We start from the raw sequence: 23,430 nt of genomic DNA, 5'->3' as shown, positions 1-23,430 counted from the left end.
TATACTACGGTGTATCTAACTTTTTTAATTTTATTTGAACCCTACTGATTACCAATTTGTTGGTCTTTTCGACAAAAAAAAACTTATGGTCTCATTTTTAGCTCGCCTGGTCTGAAGGCCATGTGACATATTGTCATCACTTTGCATCCTTCATCAGCTTTTGTCATTAGCTTTTTTCAAACATCTTTTTCCCCATGAAGTGATAGTTTAATTTTTTGAAATGTTTGAAAACATGGCCACTGTTACTAAAAATTAATCTAAGGGGTCAAAATAGTTTTTTGCAAATAACTCATGAACAGTTTAATTTAGCAAAATTCTGACAGGGGGTAATATTGTTCACCATCAGAAGACAGAACTATGCCGAAATTTTCAAAATGATTCATCACCCCATGCAGGAGTTATGGCCCCTGAAACAGATTTTTTTGTTGTTTTTCACACGTACAACTTGGGAAATCTTCATCTCTGAAGCCATGCAACAAAATTTAATTAAAATTGGCATAATTGTTCCTTAGGGCATCCTGCACAAACTGATAGTTTTAATTTGTTCATTGGTTTGAAAAACATGGCAGTAATTACTAAAAATAGAACATAGGGGTCAAAATGCTTTTTTTGCTATTTTTGTCCTCAAATATAGAAGAATGAAAAATGAAAGTTGACTGGCAGTATTGAAAGTTTTTGTAAGGAGACCCTTTTCAAACTGGCTGCCACTTTGCGGCAAATTTGTTCTTGACCACCATTTTCCCACTTATTTGTACACTTGCCTTAGTTTCAATGATATTTGGTTTATATAGTAAACATGGTCTTCTGAGTTGAAGTGATGATGAAAATGTATACCCATGATTAAACTTCATTTTACATTCTTTTTCTGCAAACATATAGTGGGCTAATGCCCCCTCAGACCCAGTGAGATAACAGGGCTCAGTGGAAGTCCTGCCCAAATTTTTTCCAGAGGTTCTAAAAACACTTCAAAGGCATTTCCAACATTTAACAGTGCCTTAGATACTCAGTTAAACTTACAGCATTCATCAGTAGATACTCTTTTTCAGCAATATTTTGCCAAACATTGTATCAAGGCATGACACCTTTACATAACTAATAAGGCATGAGTGATTCAGGCTCTTTGAGAGCCTCTTGTTAACAGCTTCTAAATGGTAGACATATTTCATTTTTAGTCCACACCATCACCAGTTGTACCTCATTTTTTATTTTGAGGTCAGTTTAACTTGACTTAGGCTTTGTATAAATACATGTAACATTTTTTCTAGTTCAAAAAAAATTTGAAACAAGTGGGATATCCTTTGCATGACAACTTGTGCAACCCCTACTTATATTTACAGATACACATAACTCTTGTCTTCCACTTTATTAATCCAAAACAAGATTTGTGTTACAAAAAAAAGTATGTCAATTGTGCAGCTGTCACAAGGGTCATAAAACTGTTATGTTTTAGATTAATCAAGGGAACCAAGATTCTAGCAGAATCAAAAGAATGCAATCCAGGGACAATGACCAGACAGGGAAAACAAACACACATAACAAAGAACATAAAATAACCAAAATAATATGTACAAGAACATAAGTAGGGCATGCATGTAACTCTAGCCACACATATTATTTTTCTTTGGTGTGGAATGTTTAGTATAACAGAGATGGACACCACTCTCTCATCAGTTCAATTAAAAATTGGTTATTCCAAAAATATTTTATTTGTATGATAATTGGTATGTATATATTGTTACACAAAAATCAGTATTATGCATACAATCCTAATTAGAGAATTAAATAACCTGGTTACAAAAGGATATATCTGCCTAACTTTGTACTGATAGAAATACATTGCTACAATATGTTATATACATCGGTACTACTCATATTAAGCGTTCTCTAACTTTTAAAAGAAAATCCATTATATTATTTGTTGACAGCCAGAAAATAAATTGTTGAAATTGAAAATTAGTTCTTTATCATACCATCTACATGTTAAACACACCTAACCCTTAAAAATTAGGGTAATGATAGGATCCATTTTATTTTTATTGTATTATGAAAGAAAATCTTTAAAAATTAGAAACTTCAGAATTAAAAAATAAAGGGCTAACATTAAAAAATTTTAAAAAATATTATGAAATCTTACAAATTATTCCTAGAAACCCTAAATTTCACCTCATATTACATGTACATGATTGTTCTTCAAAGGTTACTACTTTTAGCATGTCACTCCTACATTAACACAAACACATTAACTGAAAATTTAACATTAGGGTATAATACAAAACTTTTGTATTTCTAGATAAATTGGTTGGTCCTTAGTTTATAAGAAAATGTGTTTGCCAAAAAAAATAACACCATACCTTAACCTATTACTGAAACCATATGTTCAAAGCAAGCAGTGAAGACAAAAACATACTTTTCAGCAATGTAAAAATACATTTGATATATACACAACCAAAGTGAAAAATATCAAGTAATGGGTTTGTTGAATGAATCATACATGTACAATTTGTATGATAGTTGTAAAAGCAACTAAAAAAGACTCCTGAACACAATACATGTATAAAGAAATGTTTCAGATCTTTCTAATCAATGAAAAGCATTAATTTTCAATGCCAAATTTGTTAATATCAGTCATTTTCAAAGCTTGTTTAAACAGTTTATCTTGTAATTCTTCATCTGTTGTTTTCTCATCATATTCAGTAATGGCACATTCTCTGGAAGAAATACAGTTATATACGTTATGTTAGCAACACATAACTGCTCAATCTGACACAAGAAAATAGGCAGTATGAATTCTAATTCAATTAGTTTTTCTCTACTTTTTGTCAATACATTGTTATACAACTACACAGTTACCTTTCCTTGTCTAAAATGATCCTTTATATTAGTTTGTGTGTACACAGAAAATTGCTCCAAATAAAAGCATGTTACTAGTTTTGCTTCAGTTTGCATGATCATTATTTTCTCTGGACTGGACAAAAATAAATTTACTACTTAATAATAATAAAGAAATCTAGACTAACTTGTAAATAAGTCCACTGGTTTTACCAGCTAAATCAGAAAGAGCTGCATAGAGTACAGTTTGAGCACCATCTTCAGGGGCCTTCATCAGGAACCATAATATTGGAGCAAATGAGACAGCTATAAATGTACTTTGTTGGAATGGCATGTGTCTATAGATCTTTGTTTTACAGATACCAGGTAGAACTTGATGTACTGATACTCCTGATTCCTCTGAAAACAAAGTCCAAGTTAAATTATATTTTACTTGCATCACCAAAAGTGATCTAGTAGCCACTTGACTCCATCTGTCTCTCTGTGTCACGCTTTAGGCGTAACTACTTTACGTAACTCAAAAAGTACATGTATAGAACAAACAACATGCTGCACGCCATGTCCTGCTTAGAATATCCCCGTTCATGACTATGGTAAACAGGAAATAGGAAAGCGACAAAACTTGAAAAGGTCGAGACACAGTACAAGTCATCATCCAAAAGCAATATACCAATGTCTACTTCATTCAGGTATCTTACTCAACTCTATTAGCAATTATACATGACATTACACATTTCAGTATTTAGACTTAAGCATGGGAATCTTGAATGAAACTTAACCATGAATAAAGTTAATGCCACTATAACGTCTATATTCATTTTATGAACATATTTGATTAATTTTTGCTAGTTGAACTTAGTCATTTTTTCAGCATTTATGCTATCATTAGGTAATTTGTAACCTGCACTTACATTTTTTTAACTTGCAAAGAGCTTATGCATGTATTGAAGATATTTATACTGACAAATGTATGGCAATGTCTCAGGTACAGGCATGTTTAATTGGTATTGTTTTAAAAAAGCTATTTGCATTCAAATTTGTCTATTGTAGAGTATAAATGTTCTATTATAATAGAAGTGAAAAAGAAACAATTATGTAATATGGTATCCCTCATTTAAAAGGTAATACAAACAAACTGTGTGTGATTTTCCTTTAATTTATAATCTCCACTGCATTTTTTCATTACAAGAATTTAAAATCCAATAAATTATTGTTAATATTACATTTGGGTAGTCAAAATTATCAAGATATATTTTGGTCACAATTTTTTCATATTTTACAGTAACTTAATTTAAAATTAAACTAGCCTAAAACGTTTCATATTCATACTTACGGTGAAAGTACTTAAATTCGTGGATTAGGGAAAAAACACAAGTTCATGGATTCTTGAATTCATGGTTTTGAGGTTTTCAGTACATGCAATAATGGAAATCTCCTTTTCATTGAAAACCAAATTTTGTGGTTTGGCCTATCAACGAAAATTGGTACCCAAAGAACAATAGTACTTTCACAATACTTGGTTTTTAATCTGATAATAATTGAGGTAAGAACACTTATCACTTACTTTCTAATAGTTTGGATAGTTTAATTCCAAACAAAACTTTAGCAAGTTGACTTTGTCCATATGCAGCTGATGGTGTATAGTCATTTTCCATATTAAGATCATCCCACTTAATTTCACCTAAACTATATGCAGGAGCAACAACATTGACTATCCTGGATGGTTGAGATGATTTCAACATATCAAGCAGTAAATGAGTAAGTAATACAGGACCTGGAATAGAAATATTTTCCTCAGTATCATATTTATTCATTGTGAGAAATTGATATGATCACCATTATATATTTAATATGGACTTGATCCTTCTAATTATTAGCAATACTGACCTGAAAAACCACACATACATGATATTTATACATTGTGTTAATTACTCCAGCAATGCTAGAGGTTGTCTGGCAAGCTATTTTCTGACTTGGTGCCATCCTAACATCAACCTCATACATTGTAATAGTATGTGTTAGTTCACTGATTTACCAGCTTTTTAGCTGAAAAAATTGTGTTAGTTGGTTGTAATTTAATAAAAAAATAAATTGTCACAAGAAATACATTTATATGCTCCTGAAGGGAGCTAAATGGTAGTTAAGTTCAAAAATTCTAAAATAAAAATTAAGGATCTGAAATATGAAGTAGTCTGTTTAAAACTTACTAGTATATAGTAAGTTCTTGTATTTCAGTACATTGAACTTTTATTATTTTCCCTCCAATTATCTCTCCTTAATTTTTCATTCAAAAAAATTAATACAGACCCAATTTTTCTAACTCTTAGATGATTCATAGGAACTATTTATTTTGTTTTCAATTTAAGGTATTGTAGTTAGCTATACTCATTGTAACTTGTTTCCACAGCTTTCAAAACCCTTAACAAGATTTTGTTGAAGTGATAAAATGAACCTATGTTCTTTCGATCTTCTTACTTCAATAGTTTCAAATCAGGAATTGTCCTTAACTTCTATCAAACAAGACAGAGGAATTTTGTATTTTGATAGCTAAAACTAAAAGATTCAAAAAATGATGCATTGTAGGATTTCTTAACTAACAATAAGCACTTCATTCACTCACAATCACATTCAATCCATGTAAAAACATTAAAATATACAATAGTGAAAAGCAAGTACTTTTTACTAATACATCTGCTATAGATTTTTGTCCATAGATTGAACTTACTAAGAAAATTTACTTGCAGCTGTGTTTCTGCATTGTCATCAGTTATCTCCCTTGGACACATCATAACTCCTGCATTGTTTATCAAGTAATGAAGTTCTGTCTCCTCTAAAATAACCAAAGAAAATGAAAATGAATGTTTTAGACATAATTCAAACTGATTTGTTGTTTCATCTGACCAACCCAATTTTTCCATTTCACAAAAAAAAAAGAAGAAAAGCTTAATACAATACTTTGAGAAAAAAATGCCTCAAACAAAAATATATTGCTATTACAAATATTACAGTTTAAAACTGGTTTTAACATTTCCCCCCTTTATCAATTCTAAAAATATGAATAAAAAATTAAAGAACCTTAGTGAGTGTGCTCACATACCGCACGCGTCCCAATGTTGGATACTCAAGTAAATTTGTTCATAAGAGAAATACATGTAGAAGGACTCCGATAAAAAAAAGGAATAAGAGTGTTTTTTAGGCTTTAGACCTTTATCTTCTAACTAAATTCTGTTACTAAGAATGGTAGTTTTAAACTCCAGACTGTGATTTCTTTGAGTTTTCATCCAAAGTAAATATCATCGTAGCGGAACAAAACGTAAACTTGACCTGTAACATATTGTGGTGAACTTATATACCAAAAATCATGTCATATTCTGCAAGTGTTTAGAAAAAAAGTCTGAAAAACATTTATTTCTGTGAATTTAGCTGAGTTCAAGGCCAGTTATTTCGATAAGAATCATCAGAGCAGAACCAACAACAAACTTGTCCTGTAACTTATCATGGTAAATTTATATACTAAAAATCATATCAATTCTGCACAAGTTTAGAAAAAAGTCCAGAAAACTGTTAGTTCAAGGCCTGTAATTTCAGTAAAAATCATCAGAGCAGAACAAAACATACCCTTGACCTGTAATCTATCATAGTGCACTTATATACTAAAAATAATGTCAATGTCTGCAAGCGTTTAGAAAAAAAGTCTGGAAAACTGTTATTTCTGTGAAATTTGCTAAGTTCAAGGCAGAATGAAAATTTAACTTGACTTGTAACTTATCATGGTAATTTATATACCAAAAATCATGTCAATATCTGCAATTGTTAAAAAAAAAAAAGGCCTGGAAAACTGAAGATGAACTGACGGAGTGACGGCACGACTAACAGACGGGTCAAAAACATTATTCCCTTTGCAACTTTGTTGCGTGGAATATTTAAACTTTAATAGTTTTCATTGCAACATATGAAGAATGTGAGACCTGACAGATGTATTGAACTAAATGTAAATACTTCTTTTGACAAAAAACAAAATTAAATCCATTAAGGTGTATTTTTTAACCAATGACTTAAAAAAAAAATCTGGAACATTATTCTCTACTCCGGTTGAAACAGGAAAAAGTAAACAAAAGGTTTTAAACATCTTCTTAAAATCTTCATAAGAGAAAGTTAACATAAAAATATCCACCATTTTCAACTTGAATGTTTCAATTTTGATGTTTCTTCAGCATTTAAAAGCAGTGACTGTAGCACATTTCCAATGAAGTGCTCACTTTAATTTATATGTTAATCAATTTCATATCAGCTGTCAGAAGTGTCACTAGCAGCAGATACTATCTATACATTAAGAAATTAAAATTCCTGTATTTTTGGGAGTGGTATATATAAGGTAATACCGTATACAGCTATCTGCAGCGTGCTAGCAACATGTTTTATTGACTCATAAAAACACCGTTTTTTAAAGCTTATTGTCCAATGAGATCCTTGTTTTTTAATGATACGCTTGGTACATGTTATTACATGTATACCGGTAATTTTATATTAGGGAAGTAAATTAAAGCCTATACATTCTCAAAAAGATTTTTCCCGTCAGTTACTAAATAGGGCCTAATCTAAACATTTACGACGAGGAGAACTTTTGATGACAAGGACAAGTTTAAGTAAATCATGTTTGAAAAATAACAATTTTGAGTTTTTGTCTATGTAATCTATTGCAAAATTTTCTCCCTGTCAAAGACAAATGGGAGAAGTGAGCACAAACAATGATAAGTTTTTACTCATTTCTCCTTCTAGATTAGACCCTGTTACAAAAAAAACTGAGTCATCAGACATGTAAAAAAAATGTTTTACTTCTTCTTATAACTTATGTTTACCACTCACTTTTTTTAAAAGCATCTACAAAATCTCTGACAGATTGAAAAGATCTAAGATCACATTGAATAAAAAATATTTTTTCATTTTTTGTAGTCTTCCTCATTTCCTCTATACAACTTTCTCCTTCCTCCTTATCTTTGCCACAGATGTACACTCTAGCACCTATAAAATATACATCAACATATAACTGACAACAAAACATTAACTACATGTATATACTAGGAATATAGTTTCAAAGGACATTCATATGAACTTTCTATTAAACTTATATGTTAAAACAAAATTGATAGATAGAACTTACATGATACAGTACACGTACATGAAATACATTTGTACCATGGATCCATATATATGCAAATATTTGCACATATGACTGACACATGCTATTTATTTTAGTGCATGATAAAAGATAATGTAAAAATTACAGTATGTTGAAATGGAATAAAAGAAGTAGTAAACTAATCAGAAGTAACTTGAAATGAGTTTCTCTCATTCTTAGCCAGTGATTAAAAAGGCATGTGGATTTTTAAATACCAGGCAGTGATTAAACTTCTGTGAGAGATTTCCCACCATTTTACATCTTCCAAGTTTTCTACAGATTTTTCATAGAAGAATTTAACAAATTCTCCATCAGCCCTATATTGATTTAAACTATTTTGCAACTCTCCATGAAAAAAATTAAAAATTTAAATGCTTGCTATAGCTCACATGTTGACAATTTTCATTTTACCATTTAATCTCTCAAGTCTTAATTTTTTTATGTTATGACTGTCCTTAAAATTGTTCCAGGTACAATAAATCTACCTCTTTTTGCCATATCCTTTGCAGTATACATTCCTATTCCTTTAACAGCACCAGTAATTATTGCCACTTTTCCCGTTAATTTCAGGTCAGTCATGCATCTTGCTCCTCTCATGTACTGTCTACATATATATTAAAATATTTTAAGTGCAAATTGAGATTCTTTGTATACTGAATCTTTGTATCCTTGGGATGGAGATACATTGTTTACTATGTATATTTTATCTATAAGGGAAAGAAAAAAAATTAGCAATGAATTTTCTTTGGAAAGTGCTCATATAAAACTTCAGAACTACATGTAATTCACTTTAAAGAATCATAAGTCAGCGAGCTAAATTGTAAGTTCTGATAAATATTAATAAATATAAGGATCTGAATAATTCCCTTATGATGTAAGAACTGTCAAATTTGCAAAGCAATTGTTTTGTTATTCCCGCCGCAAGACTCAAAACTCATACCACTGTGATATCTATGGCAACACTGCCTGCACAAAGTCCAGCTTCCTAGACCACTCAATCACTGGATGGGTCATTCCTCCTAGTAGGTTAAATCTAGGATTATAACTTAGTACACGATGTATTGTAGTACAGGTGAGGACAACTCATTTAGATGAGCTGGGAATTTTCTAGATCATTTCCCTGTATCACACATTGACCCTTTGCTTTACTCTGGGTAAAATGGGCAGTCCATTTCAAAACAATGATAATAATAATGAGTTTCTGCGATTTTGTCTTCTTTTAGCACCAATTCAATGGCGAAATGATGGTTGTGCTTATAATCTATATCAGTGATATCACACAACGATAAAACACTTTCCCATTTCATATTCATTGATTGATAGCTAGTTCATTGTAGTTTAAGATTTTATGGCAGATAGTTCTAGCATATCAGGACAAGAATTGTTGGTCATTCAAGCATTGTTTTGAATAGTCACTATATACTGTGACTGTAGTGTAGAGACGTAGAGTGAGGAGAGAGATTCTACCAATAACAATATACAATCATACCTTAACGCATAAGCTATTCCAATCGAAAATGCTATAATTATAGGCCACCACGATTCATAAAGGGCTTCAGGGTTGGGTAAATTCTCTAATGGATTAGGGCGACTCATATTCGTGATAATTCGAACACGAAATTAACCTGTAAAGGGAAATAACTCCACGATTGTCAATGTGAAGTGTTGATTTCATCAGGAGATGTTAGAGGTAGTACAAATAAATTTGTGGCATATTTGGAGCAATCGTGTAACAGTTTCCCTGAAAATAAGTATGCACATAATGAGGAGATCTCTACCCATGACTGTTACACAAAGTCTACACACTTTTCCCTGCATATATGATATAATGATATCGTTCAAAATTATATATCTGAAATGCAACGACCGTTTTTACCTTTTCGTTACTGAGTACCATGAGAACTGATTTGTTCAACAAGTAATAGTTTTCCTTGCCTCTTTCGTCTTTCCTGGACTTGACTTTTTATGAGCAACTTGGCAGGTGTTTCTAGAAAAGAAGAGGATGCTTACCTTACCAGTGCACCTGGTCCATGCGCCCAGTTTTTAATTTTAATGGAGTCCAAAATGCTCATTTACTTTTGTTACTTTGTATGTATTATTTTTGTTATTATATGTTCTGTGTTATTTTTGTCTGTTTTCCATGTCTGGTCTTTGTACCTGGATTACGTTCTTTTCATTTCTGCTAGAAATTTGGTTCCCTTAATTTTTTTCACACAATTACAAGGCAGTGGCTCCCCATCTCCAAGTTCTGGTTTCATCAACTACCATAGGAAAACAGTTAGACTTGCCAATCCAATCGGTAGTTTTTTTTACGGTCTTGACTATCCTTTACGGATCTCCCATGATTGTTAGTAGATATCAGTTAGTAGTTGGAGGTAGTGGAGCCCAGCCTTTGGGATATCTGACTGAAGAACTCAGAGTATGTTCTACTTAGGGCTGGGCTGCTCTGTTGACATTCTGGCCTACTCCCAAACCCCAGTGGGTCCGACAATGTTTCCCCACTCTATTTGGGAGTACATCAACATGTAGAGTGAATAGACTTGCCACAAGTCTCTCTGTAATGTGAATGTTATTTAATTAAATATCAATACTATCAAATATTCATTCACTAACAAGCTGCAGTCTCTGTACCCTTGCACATTTTATAGGTATTCTATTTATGAAATGCTGTTTTTAGTTGAGCACTGTACAATGTTAAGTCAAGAAACCCTCACGGAAGTTCAAATATAAAGTAAGTTTAAGACTAAAATATTTTTACCTACTTACCTATCCTATTTTTATCTATGTTACCTTTAACAGCCTTATATTTTTTTCTTGGCCTTAGTAACATTGTATGGGTCTTTCTGAGCTTGTAACACAAGGTTCTACACCACAAATAGAAGACTGAGATTGATTGATTTAAGGTTTTTTTTTTTAACAGTTTAAAAATTACAAACAACAAAAATAATAAGATCCACAGTAATGGAAGATTACACTTTTCCAAAATAAACTGAAAAGTAAAATAATGAAAACTGTTTATTTTTAACCCTGGCAGGGAATGGAACCCTGATTTCCTGTTATTTAAAACAGTTGTAATTGCCATTACCGGTATACGACCAGGATTTCTAAGTACTGTATTGAAAATGAAACATCTTCACTTATTCACCAATAATATAACCGATATTATCAGTAACTTTCAGTGCTGTTCCACCCTGTGCAGGTCCGGGTGTCAAAAGAATAGGCCTGCACCAGCGCTAAGCTTGTCGTAAAAAGCGACTAAATAGTGCTCAGAAACCTAGCCAGGGGCTAGGCGCTCTGCCCACAGAGCAACTGGGATGTGTGCCCCAGGTGGTGGAATGGGGTACCCCTGGCGTGTTACATGCTGGGGTTGTCGGGCTATAATATGGAAAACCTGACCGCAAACCATAGTGGTGCACCGTGTTGGGAAAGATGCCACGTTCCTTGCACGTTAAAGAACCCTGCTGTGGTATTCGATACGAGTAGGAACCTTTGCGCTCGGCCCCAGGAGGCTAAATTGCCCGACCCTACCCATCCCTCCCTTTTTCTGGTGGTAATCTAAATTTGTCGACCCTGTTGCCTTTGTGTCCCATCCCTTTTTCATTTCATCATTTCATGTTCATTTTATCATCCACTTCATGTTGATCGTCTGAATATAGCTGAAATATTGCTGCTCAGACGTTAAACCCCAACAAACAAACAAACAAACAAACAAAACAGTGCTGTTCCTGTACTGAATTCTACAATACATTTTAGAGTACATATTTAGTACTGTGTTTTACAGTACATTTGTATATTTTACAGTATCGTCTCTGTACTAAATTTTTTTTTCAGTATAACTACAGCAATGCATTGAATTATAATTTATCATACTTTACATGAAATTAATAAAAAAAAAAAATTTCTAGCAAAAATATTATTTATACGGAGTTATCCCCCCTTTCCAATGTAAATTTTGAAATGTTTATTTTGGGTTTTGTGCAACTTAGAATTTTTAAAAATTTTTTCTATGTAAGTGTAAGGGATGATACTACAAATCTGAATCAAAGCAGTTTCTTTTGCAATTTGTTTTAGTTTTTGTTTAAGTCTAAAATTTATTTTGTGTTTCTTGAGATTAGACATGGTATATCTTGACCTAAGACATAGTATAAACAGCAGCCCTTTTCACAAAAAATTGTAAGAGTAAAATTAGTCGTAAAATGTGATGTCTCAATACTTAACTCTATTATGACATCATAAGTTACGACTAATTTTACACTTCCGATTTTTTGTGGAAAGGACTGCTGTTGCAGATGGATATTACTGCCAGGTAAACGTATTACATGTTCTGAGAACAGATAGTGAAAATGCTTCAAGGAGTATCTGTCATTACTTAAATATGCATCAACAGCACATGTAAGAAACACATTCCTATCTCTTAAATATAGAATATCCAAAAACACATATATATTAAAAGACTGTTAACACACATTCATTGACCCCTCCTAGTTAAACATGATAACACCTGAAATGTTCTAGTGTTGATTCAGCGGAAAGTAGATAATTTGAAATAAGTTTAATTTTACAATCTCACCGTGTAAAGTACTATCTTTCAAAACTTTTGACATAAAGCATTCCTATTACATGTATAAATGTATAGATAACACACAGGAAATGTTCAGTAGTACATTTACTGACTTTAAACAGTGACTTTGTCATACATGATACATTCATTGTGTGTATGTTGTGATATTCCCTGCCAGCTATAAACATATAAATATATTATATTTTTACATCTATAATGTACTGTATGTGCACTCAAAGAAAAGACAATAATTTGAAAATCTGATTCTTTTTGAATAAATCTATTAAGGGCAGTTGATAAATCAACCAGATTTTGTTTGAGGAAGGTTATATTTCTGTGAAACACTAAGTGAGCAACACCATTTAACTAGGGCCACTTTGATTCTGGTCAAATAGTTATCAAGGGAACCAAGATTCTACTGGAAATCAAAAGAATGTAATCCAGGCACAGCCATGGAAAACAGACATACACAACAAAGAACATAAAATAACCAAAATACAGCATACAAAGTAACAAAGTAAATGAGCAACTCCGACTCCACTAAAAACTGGGAGCAAGGAGTTTTCATATCACAACTCATATGTTATGCCAGAGCTTGCTGTATCTACACAGACTTTTTGTATCATGCTAGACTTCTTACAATTAGACTTCTGGAACACGGTTATGTTGAAGTCATCATTACAAAATTTTTATGGTAATCATGATGAACTCATAGATCATTACGGTGTATCCATCTACACCATGAGAACTGATTAGTTCAAGGTGTCTTAGTTTTCCTTTCCTCATTTGTCTACCTCAGGCTGGATTTTTTATGAGCAACTCTGCAGGTGTTTCTAGAGGACGCTTACCCTGCCAGTGCACCTGGTCCATGCTCCTAGTTTTTAGTGGAGTTCGAGTTGCTCATTTACTTTTGTTACTTTGTATCTATTATTTTTGTTATTTTATATTCTTTGTTGTGTTTGTCTGTTTTCCATGTCTAGTCTATCTCTGGATTACATTCTTTTGGTTCCATTAGAATCTTGGTTCTCTTGGTCACTCTTCCATTTATTTGTACTGTGGGAAATGTCAAGCAACAAATTTAAGAATCCACAAACCAATGATTTGTCTGCAATCCAAGAAAATTGAAATTTACAAATAAAAGTATCTTCACAGTATATGTATCTGCCTAAACTTGTCCCCTTGAATTTAAATAAGGGTAGATCATACCTATTACATGGAACATTTGTTTCTGTAATCTTGCAAAACAATAAAGACATTTATACTTTCTATTAACTAATAGTGCTTGAGATGATGTAAAAATAGTATGTTTAAATTATTTTAAAAGAATTTTTGACAAAAAAATAATATGGTTAAATTACATACATCATTTGTAAGCAGCCTCTTTCAAGGGGAGATAATTTGTGGGAAATATTCTGTAGAAATGTAATGGAAATTTTAGTTTTTTTAATATCACAAGAGAAAGAGTGTGGTGACCCAGCTTTCTTTTTGAAATATCATAGAATATCAGTTTAATGTTCTTTGTATAATCAAATTTATACAAAAATATATCTTCCAGTTTTTTAGTAGTTTGCAAATAATGAAAACTCCCTACAGAATCTATAAGATATTGTTAAAAAAAATGCCTTTCTTTCAAGGCTCAATTTTCTCTAAATCAATTTTAGCTGACCAATGTTTTTCACAATAAAATTCTAAAGTATTTCATTCAAGGTCATCTTTGAGTAAAACTTCTATCTACTAGAAGTATTAGGTATGATCTACCTGAAGATTTAATACTTAAAAGTAGTTTGAAATTGTTGTTGAATCTTTTATTTAATCGAGGTAGATAAAGATCTGAAGCTTGTAAGAACATTTTTAATGTAGGAAATTAATGTTTTTAAATATATTTTTGTGTATTTCAGTTGTCATAATGGAAGAATGAAATTACTTTAATGGTACATAAAGACACTTAAATATCTGCCATGAATTATAAATTTCACATTTATTTAGCTTCCACTGTAGGAGCTACTTGTGGATTGATTTACCTTTACAAAGAGTAAGTTAAAGACATTTTGATACTTGTTTGTACTCTATTTTGCTGTTATAAGTAGTCTCAATTCATTTGTTAAAGCAGATTACAGATGAGAATATGCTTTAAAAGTATAACTTTGTGTGCTTTTTTTACTGGTACACTTGAGGACTTGGTGGTTAAAAAAAGAATTTCTATAAATTTAACAAATTATCTTTTTTTTAATGACTCCCATTAATGTCTTTAGGCTTTATTTTGCTGCAAAATAAGAAAATAGTACGCACCAAAAACATTGGTTTTCAAATGTAAGAAGACAATATTTATAGATGTAGATAAGAAGATATTTTTAAACGATATTGTATCTGAGCATTATATACACTGAAACTGTTTCATAATTGATTTACTAAATTATTTTATTTTGCTGTTTGAATGGCTTTTCAAGATAAATGACTACCTGAAACAATACAGTAATGGTACTGTATAATAAGTTTAGTCTTCTTATTTCATTTGTAGTAATTTCCTACATGTAAAGCCTTATGATCCTGAGGGTGACAAGAAGCTTCATGGTAAAACAGTTATCATCACAGGGGCAAACTCTGGAATTGGTTATTATACAGCAGGGCAGTTAGCAGCAAGAGGTAATGATTATCATGTTTTTGTTCACCGATCTTGATCAGTGAGCATTATCAGATTCTCTACAAAGATCATGCACTGGTTCCCTGGGGGGAAGTGCTCGGTCAGCAGGATTAGGGGCACAGTGTGAGGCTGGCGCCTATTTGGTTACATCGGTGCCACCTAATCCTAGGTCAGATTTGTCCTTAGATATTGTTGAGGAAATCTAGCTCATGGTGTAAGGTTTTATGTAGTAAGTTCCTTTGATCAGACACATAACCAGTAATAGGTAATAATAGTTTAATACTATGTACAAATTAATTAACAAATATACATATTGCAAAAACTGTAACTGTGACATATTAATGCTGCACTAACGAGTTAAATCAGGACCTAGTCAATTTTTATTCTTACACAAATATTTATGTGTTTTAATAACAAAAATATACTGCACTTAATCCAGTAAAATAGTTATTTGGGAATTTGAGTTGAACTTCACTGTATATCAAATGTTCAAACATGCATTTTAAAGTTCTTTTCATGTGTGATAGACTTTAATAAATCTGAATATTCTTTTATTTTGTTATGTGACTGATTTCATGCCAGTTACATATTTTAAATCCATTTTATTATGAAACATTCTAATTAATCATCTGAACTTATTTGAAATTTTATTTAGTTTTAAATTTAAGCGAAACAGTGATGATTACATTGCTTTTATTTACATCACAAAATGATAATCGGTAATAAGAATATAGTATTTGTTTAATTAATTCACTCAGTGGTATTTGGATTAGCCTTTGATGCAAGATGGAAACACAAAATAGGAGGTGCACAATAGATTCCATTCAGCAGTTTTAGTGGAATTGCGGATTAGAAGATGCCTTCTTTGTTGATCAATGTTCATGTTTTGCATCAGGAAATCCCAAAAGTCATTCAGATGGAAACACAAGATTGGTGCACAATGACACCATGTGATAAAGTTTCATTAAATTCTGCTCAGTGGTTTTAGAGGAGTTGCCGATAAGAAGATCCTCCCTTCTGGTCGATAAATGACTAAGTTCATGTTTTGCATCAGGAAACCCCCCAAAAGTATGCATTCAGATGTAATAACAAAAAACAGAGGTGTACAACGGTGTCATGCAGAAGTGTGACAGCAAGTCATTAGGTATACATAAAAAACACTAATTACCAGAACTTTGAGGTACAATATTCAACAAATTGAACTGGCCTATTACACTTCTGGATAACAAGTATGCATGTACAACTTCCCAAACAATAGGAGACTGGTAATAAGACAATAGCTTTCAATAGCTTATAATTTTTATATTAATCCAACAATGCAAATTGGATTTCATTATCTATCTTAAGTCATGATTTTATGATTTGGTACATTAAATGGGACCTACAACACAAACATTCAGTCAGATTGAAAACAAATCCTGCACTACAAAAAGTAAAAATAAGCAAGCTTTTTTTGGAAAGCTTATAATTGCATCAAAGGTTTTCCCCAAAAAAAATTAATAGCTACATTTTTTTGGTACATATTTGTTGCAATAATAATTTTTTAAAGTCATTTGATTTATTTTGTATTACCATGTTATCTGGGAATACTGTAACACAATTAACGATTAGTAGTAGGTTATTTCAAATTATTGTATGTCAATTTACCCTGACCTGCTTTATTGTGTTGTGTCTAATATAAAACTAAAGTAGCTGCTTTTGTTTATATGATAAGTCTCAAAAACTAACAAAATCTTGTTGACAATAAGCACCAGCTCAAAAATATATACATGTACATATAGCCAATTGTTAAGGGTCTTTAGTGTATCATTGTACTGTTCTAATGTTATTGTGTAATTACAAACGAAGTCAGAATTCAGAAATATTAAGTTTATCATTATATTTCTTCAGTCTGACCATTTATGTTGCATTATAAATATTGACATGATTGTTTCACTCATGGAATAATGGGGTTAACACTTTTTACAATGAAATTGCCTTCATAGTCTGTAGGATTTCATTTAACAATAATCTTTTTCCATTTGTTATGTTCTGGACTATAAATTTTACAATTTTGTTATATACAAATCTGAATTTTCTTACAGGGGGTAAAATCATAATGGCATGCAGGGACATGGACAAATGCGAAAAAGCTCGACAAGAAATCATAGAAAAGACATACAATCGTAAAATATTGTGCAAAAAAATGGATTTAGCATCCATTGAGTCTATTAAAGATTTTGCTGAAGATTTTAATAAAAGTGAGTGATATTTGCTTATTTATTTTGTTACCATTGCAGATATAAGCTAGGTATGGATTGAATTAAATGGAAGGATGTCACAACTATATCTATCATGGCAGTGCCCATAGACGCGGGAAATTCAACATCCTTATTTATAAAATAGCGATTAATTAGAGAAAAAAGGGAAATTGATTTTTTTCAATTCAATTTTCATGAACATTTGACAGATAAGCTTTAATGTTTATGACTTTCACAACAACATAGTCATTCCCTTTTAGTAGATGTTAGTGTTTTGTTGACATTTCTGAATTAAGAAAATGTCTGTTACTGAGTGAAACAACACCCAGATGCCAATCTTCTTTCAAAATCAATTTTTTTTAATAAAAAAGTATTGAATTTACTCATGGTTAATTCAAATAATTTTTTAAACAAAAATTTCATAACTTTTCCTTTTGAAAGAAAATATTTTTTAAAAATAACCAATCTGTTTTATCTAGTTATTGAAAAATTTGTATGCAATTTTTTTTTTTGCAATTGTACACTTTTAACTTTTTAGCTCACCTGGCCTAAAAGGCCATGTGAGTTTTTTTCATTCCTTGGCGTCCGTCATCTGTTGACCCTTCTTGGAGTTACAGCCCTGAAAAGTGTCATTTTTGACATTTTAACCATTTTTGCCTATTATTTAGAAAACGAAAGTAGATTGATGATTAATGTAAATTAATAAAATGTTCAGTATTTCAGTATCTATTGTTGGTGCCTATTTCAGAAAAATCCATTGACATTTTTTGGAGTTATGGCCCCAGAAAGTGTCATTTTTGCCATTTTTTTCTGTTTTTGCTTATTTTTACAAAACAATAGCAGATTGATAATTAATGTAAATTTAAGAAATTTATTTGTAAACGTATGTACAGATTTATGATTGGTGCAAATTTGGGAAAAATCTGTTGATTGCATTTTTTGATGATTTTTTGCACTTTTGGCATGTTATCAGTTAACATAAGTAGAATCATGATTGATGTAGAAATGTTCAGTACCAAGACAAATATCGTCTGTTAAAAATTGGTCAAACGTGTTTTACCATATTAAGGTTTTACGTCAACTTTTTAAAGCTATAAAACAATTTGAGCGATCAGGCTCTTTAGAGCCTCATGGTAGCTCACCTGAACATTTTCAAAGATCAAATCCGACCACAGTTAAAAATGTTAGGAAACTCTGTATGGTTGTTGACCTTAATGCCCTCTACAAACAGTTTACTGGTACTTTTTATAGAGCTCAGATAGGTTGCTCAAAGTTGTCATGGAAACCCTAAAAGAAACACATTTTGACAGAAATGATGCAAGGAGAGACCGCTATATGGTTTTACACCAAATAATATAACACCAGATTTGTATAGTTTGTTTTATTGTTGTATTTTCCCACCAGTCTCCCAAGTTAGGGGAGGGTTGAGCACTGACTATATTTAACATATTTAACCCCGCCTCATACTTAATGTGGCAGTCCCTTGTAGTCCAGTGGTTGGGAATTTTCAAGTTTTTGGACAATAACTCAAAACACTTTTACCAACTTTTATGAAACGTTGGTGAATTGTTCATATCTATTGATGTAAGCTCCCTTTTGATTTTTATAAATTTCAGATTTTTATTTCCATGTTATGAATTTTTTTACTTAAAAAAGGGGGATTTTCAACTTTTTGCACAATTACTCAAAAACACTTTCACTAACTTTTATGAAACTTTGATGAATTGTTCATATCTATTGAAGTAAGGTCCCTTCCGATTTGTATAAATGTCAAACTTTACATTTCAGTGTTATTAAGTTTTACTCTTAAAAAAAAAAAAAGGCGGAAACGACCAAGGAAATTTATTTGTTGAAAAATCGTTGAAAACGGAACATTTGTTATGATGATCGACTAATAAATATAAAAAGTACTTGGTAACCTTGTCAGAAAAGTATGTTTTGAACAAGATAGAAATGTATGGGTGAAAAATCAAGACAATAAACATAGTTAAACTTGAGGTAGCCTTGAAAGTGCCAAATTTTTTGTGCCTTTTTTATTCACTTTTTTTAGGTGGAGGGGAGGGAGGGTATTTTACAGGGCTCACAATATTTCTAGTTGATCATATAAATTCATTAACAGTGTAAGGACAAGTTAAAAGGGCAACAGGTGTATCATGCACTTAAAGCACAGCTCTTTATTTTATAAACATTGTTATTCATGTTATGTTTTTTTCTATGGAATAGGTTGATTTTCCTCTTTTTATGAATTGTTTCACATCATTTATTTTGGGACCTTTTACAGCTTACTTTATGGTATGGGTTTAAATTTAAATGAAGTAAATGATCCTCCATTATACATTTAATACGTAATATGAAATATAAAGTGCAAGGTACCCAGTAAATAGCTTGGTTGCTTTTAGATATTTTTCCATTAAACTTTATCTATATACCTGTAAACAACAGAATTATAAAAAAAAAATTGCAAACCTAGAAAAAGAAGATAAATCCAATAGCAGGATGTTTAGATCATTTAAGGGAACTTATTTTATTGTTGTTTTTTTTTTTTTTTTTTTTTTTTAGATGAATCGAGGTTAGATATTTTGGTGAACAATGCTGGTGTAATGCGATGTCCACGGAAAACAACTAAAGATGGTTTTGAAATGCAGCTTGGAGTTAATCATTTAGGTATTTGCTACTGTACCACTGGGTATTATGAAGTATTTCAGAAAGATGTTTTTAACTAAATATTGCATTTGTAAAGTAAGTCATAAGACATGACATCACATCACAGGTATTTTGAACTTCTGCATGTTTTGCATTTTCTTTCTTAATTGACATATTTTAGAGAAATTGTCTTATTATATAACACTAGAAGAAGTTTATCAGATACATAATGTGCAAGATAAAGTAAACAAAAACATATTTTTCATGTGACCAATGTTGTTCAAGATCATCTTCCCTCTTTTTTGTCAAATGTTTTTTATAACTATGTAAAATGTGTGGTGTGCAACTCCAGACTTAAATATTAAGTTGGGAACTGAAAACAGATATAAACATACTACTTACTAAATGGCACTCTTTGTGTCAAAAATAATAATGTTCATAACTTTTTGCATATACAAATAAACTAAATATATAATTAGAAAATTTGTGAGCAAGCTTTGTACCCAAAAAGATACCCACCAATTTTACTGGGACCGTAATATGTAAAGCCCTTTTGGATTATCTCCCCTTGCTTGTTTCGAACAATAATAAAATTTCATCTTGCACACTACATAACCTTTATTTAAATTTCCATTAGGTCTCACTGGCCAATTTGAGGTCAAATTGCGAACTCTTTTGTAGTGAAAATACGTTGAACTATTTCTATTTCTTGAGCATTTCAGAGAGAAAAAAGACAATCAGCGTGAGAGTCAAAAGTGTTTAAGAACCGAGGGTTCACCTAAATCACCACATGGAATTAAATTTAACTTCATACAAAATTAATGTAGATGTGCATGAAGGAAGATAGTTATTGTTGAATGCCTGCAAAGGAGGATATTCTAATTTAAATGCTTTATATGTTTACATCTTGTCAGGGCAATTCCAACTAACAGCTCTATCAATTGCGGGTTTACCATTTCCAACATTTCCATAATATTCTTGTTATACAACTATCAGGTATTTCAAAGTTTTGCTATAAAGTCCCTTTGCAATTCTTGTAAGATAAAGATTTCAATTGTCATAGAAATTTTTTCATGATAAATGATACTGAGTTATCCTTTACTGGTAACAGACAGAAGGGACAAATTACTCATATAAGTAAATATACTTTAGTATTAAAAGGCAAACATATTTGAAATCACACTTTCTCCCAACTTTATTTTGATTACTTTGAAATTCTTAATACAACAAGTAAAGTAAGAGGAGTTGCACCTACAATACAAATATGCTGACTGACAGTATGATTCCTTTGAACCTTACAAACTTGGTTCCTGAAGGGAGTTTTTAACAAAGCTTTTACAAAGGCTATCAAAGCTTCTTATTGCCCAATATTCAAAGATCAACTCCTCTGAAATGATGGGAGCCAATGTTTTGAAACTATATGGGGTTGATGACCTTAATATCCTGTACAAATGATCCTCTTTCATGTGGCACAGTGGGTGGCAGAAATTATGTAAGTAAAGGGACCTTTTTAAATGATTAACTTTTTGTTAAAATAATCAAATGATATGACATCATTTAAAATTCTCCAGCTGAGTGTTTCAGGCTTTCAGAGCCTCTTAGTATACACCACTGCTTCAAAATTTATTGATACACGTTTTGCACAGTATGGTTGTTTGCTTTCAGGACCTTTCCTGTTAACACATTTATTGCTTGACAAGTTAAAGAATAGTGCACCTAGCCGGATTGTAAATCTTAGTGATATTTCACACAAAAAGGGAAAAATAAACTTTGAGGACTTGAATAGTGATAAGGACTATGATCCAGGAAAAGCATACGATCAGAGTAAACTGGCCACTATATTGTTTACAAAAGAGTTAGCCAAAAGGTTGGAAGGTATGTTTCTTTACATTGTTACTACATTGTTTCGTATTAGAATTAAGCAAATGGAATTAGAAACAAAAAGTTTAAGTAATATTTTAAAAGAAGTTATTTTCCTAATTTGATTTTTTTTTAATTTATTTGTATCATTTCTTTGTTGTATATTATATTGTTTGACTTTTAGAAACCAACACTTTGTCAAACAATAAATCATGGTTCACATAAGAAGATAAATCAAGATACAGAGATATTAACACTGGAATTGTGATAAAATAATTCATAAATAATTTTTTTTTCTATTGGCAGGTACAGGAGTTACGGTTAATGCTGTATACCCAGGAATTTGTCAGACAGAGATAGGCAGACATATGACAGTGAACCATTCTTACTTCTCACAATTTATATTAAAACCGTTGTTTTCTCTGCTGGTCAGATCAGCAGAAGAAGGTGCAGCAACTCCAACTTATTGTGCTATTTCAAAAGAAGTGGATAATGTGTCTGGGAAATTCTTTTAGTATGTTCATTATAGTTTTCATTTGTTGATTTTCTGATCCAAATATCTGCTCAATAAATGTATTATTGACCTTTTTACACTTAGCTTTCATTGTTTTCATTATAATTATATACCTGTAAATCTGCAAATTAAATAATCTTATTTGATTTGATAGTATATTAAATAGTTATGTTTTTATTGTTTTTAGTGATTTTAAGGAAAGGGAAGTACTTGGAGAAGCTACAGATGAAAATACAGCTAGACGTTTATGGTTGACAAGTGAAAAATGGACAAAGATCAAATAAATTTTTGCTCTTATTTATTTTGTGCTTGTGCATTAAAGTAATTAGATTTCATTGCAGCCTAGGTCTTGTTAGACAATGAGAAATAAATAAATATGTAAGTTTCCTTACACGTTAGACGTGCCTTTCATGCAAAAAAGGTTCTCTAACATTGCTATTTATGTTTTAACAGGTCAGTCTATAGGGCCACAATATCAGGGTCAAATCCAGAAATTTATGAAAAAGCTAATCAAGGCTATATTTTGCATTTGTATAATGTTATGGTGCAGTTGTCACTGTGTTTGTGGACACTTCATTTCCATGTGATAACTTTAGTTATGGTTGACCAATTGTTATGAATTATGATATGATTTTACTAACCTTGTAAAAGAAGGTTGCTTTTTAATTTGGAGTTTTTGGCTTCTACCATTTGAAAATAAGGGACAATAATGGGTAGAAATAGGTGTTTCATTAAATGTTAAATGTTAATTTTTCTTCCGATTTTGAATATTCTTTTTATCGTTATGTTCCTTATTAAATTCAGGTAAATTAATGTATCAGCGCATTTTGGACCATTTTCAAGTTATAGGGGTCAAAGTTTGGCAATGCTGAAAAAAGTCAACTTTTTAGCTCACCTGGCCAAAGGCAGAAGTTTTTTGCATATATCTCCAAAACCTAGATATATGCATTGTAAGTGCATTTG

General features: G+C 31.4%; 2 protein-coding genes across 5 annotated transcripts; one reads left to right on the top strand and one right to left on the bottom strand.

The window, feature by feature from the left end:
* Positions 1–1,687: 1,687 nt before the first annotated feature.
* On the bottom strand, positions 1,688–9,674 carry LOC148624289 (retinol dehydrogenase 12-like). The gene is made up of 7 exons (XM_088566953.1): positions 9,498–9,674; positions 8,494–8,612; positions 7,696–7,851; positions 5,555–5,659; positions 4,394–4,603; positions 3,018–3,228; positions 1,688–2,708 (listed from the first exon to the last, which is right to left on the bottom strand). Exons 1-7 carry the CDS (start codon positions 9,602–9,604, stop codon positions 2,594–2,596), a joined length of 1,023 nt encoding a protein of 340 aa, XP_088423079.1. The 5' UTR covers positions 9,605–9,674; the 3' UTR covers positions 1,688–2,593.
* On the top strand, positions 9,650–22,858 carry LOC148624288 (retinol dehydrogenase 13-like). Of its 4 annotated transcripts, none has more exons than XM_088566954.1 (8): positions 9,650–9,698; positions 14,468–14,601; positions 15,088–15,212; positions 17,295–17,450; positions 20,010–20,114; positions 21,759–21,968; positions 22,260–22,467; positions 22,655–22,858. In XM_088566954.1, the coding sequence occupies exons 2-8, from the start codon at positions 14,528–14,530 to the stop codon at positions 22,749–22,751; spliced, it is 975 nt and encodes a 324-aa protein (XP_088423080.1). In that variant the 5' UTR covers positions 9,650–9,698; positions 14,468–14,527; the 3' UTR covers positions 22,752–22,858. The 4 variants fall into 4 exon arrangements, with proteins under 4 accessions (XP_088423080.1, XP_088423081.1, XP_088423083.1 ...); XM_088566955.1 differs by having other exon boundaries at positions 9,657–9,759; XM_088566957.1 differs by lacking the exon at positions 9,650–9,698 and adding an exon at positions 9,905–9,926.
* The last annotated feature ends 572 nt before the right edge of the window (positions 22,859–23,430 follow it).

This window comes from Perna viridis, chromosome 2 (genome assembly GCF_037379345.1).
Source record: "Perna viridis isolate PV_CMFRI_1.1 ecotype Kerala chromosome 2, ASM3737934v1, whole genome shotgun sequence".
NCBI classification, from domain to species: Eukaryota; Metazoa; Mollusca; class Bivalvia; order Mytilida; family Mytilidae; genus Perna; species Perna viridis.
This window is presented reverse-complemented; position numbering and strand designations above follow the sequence as displayed.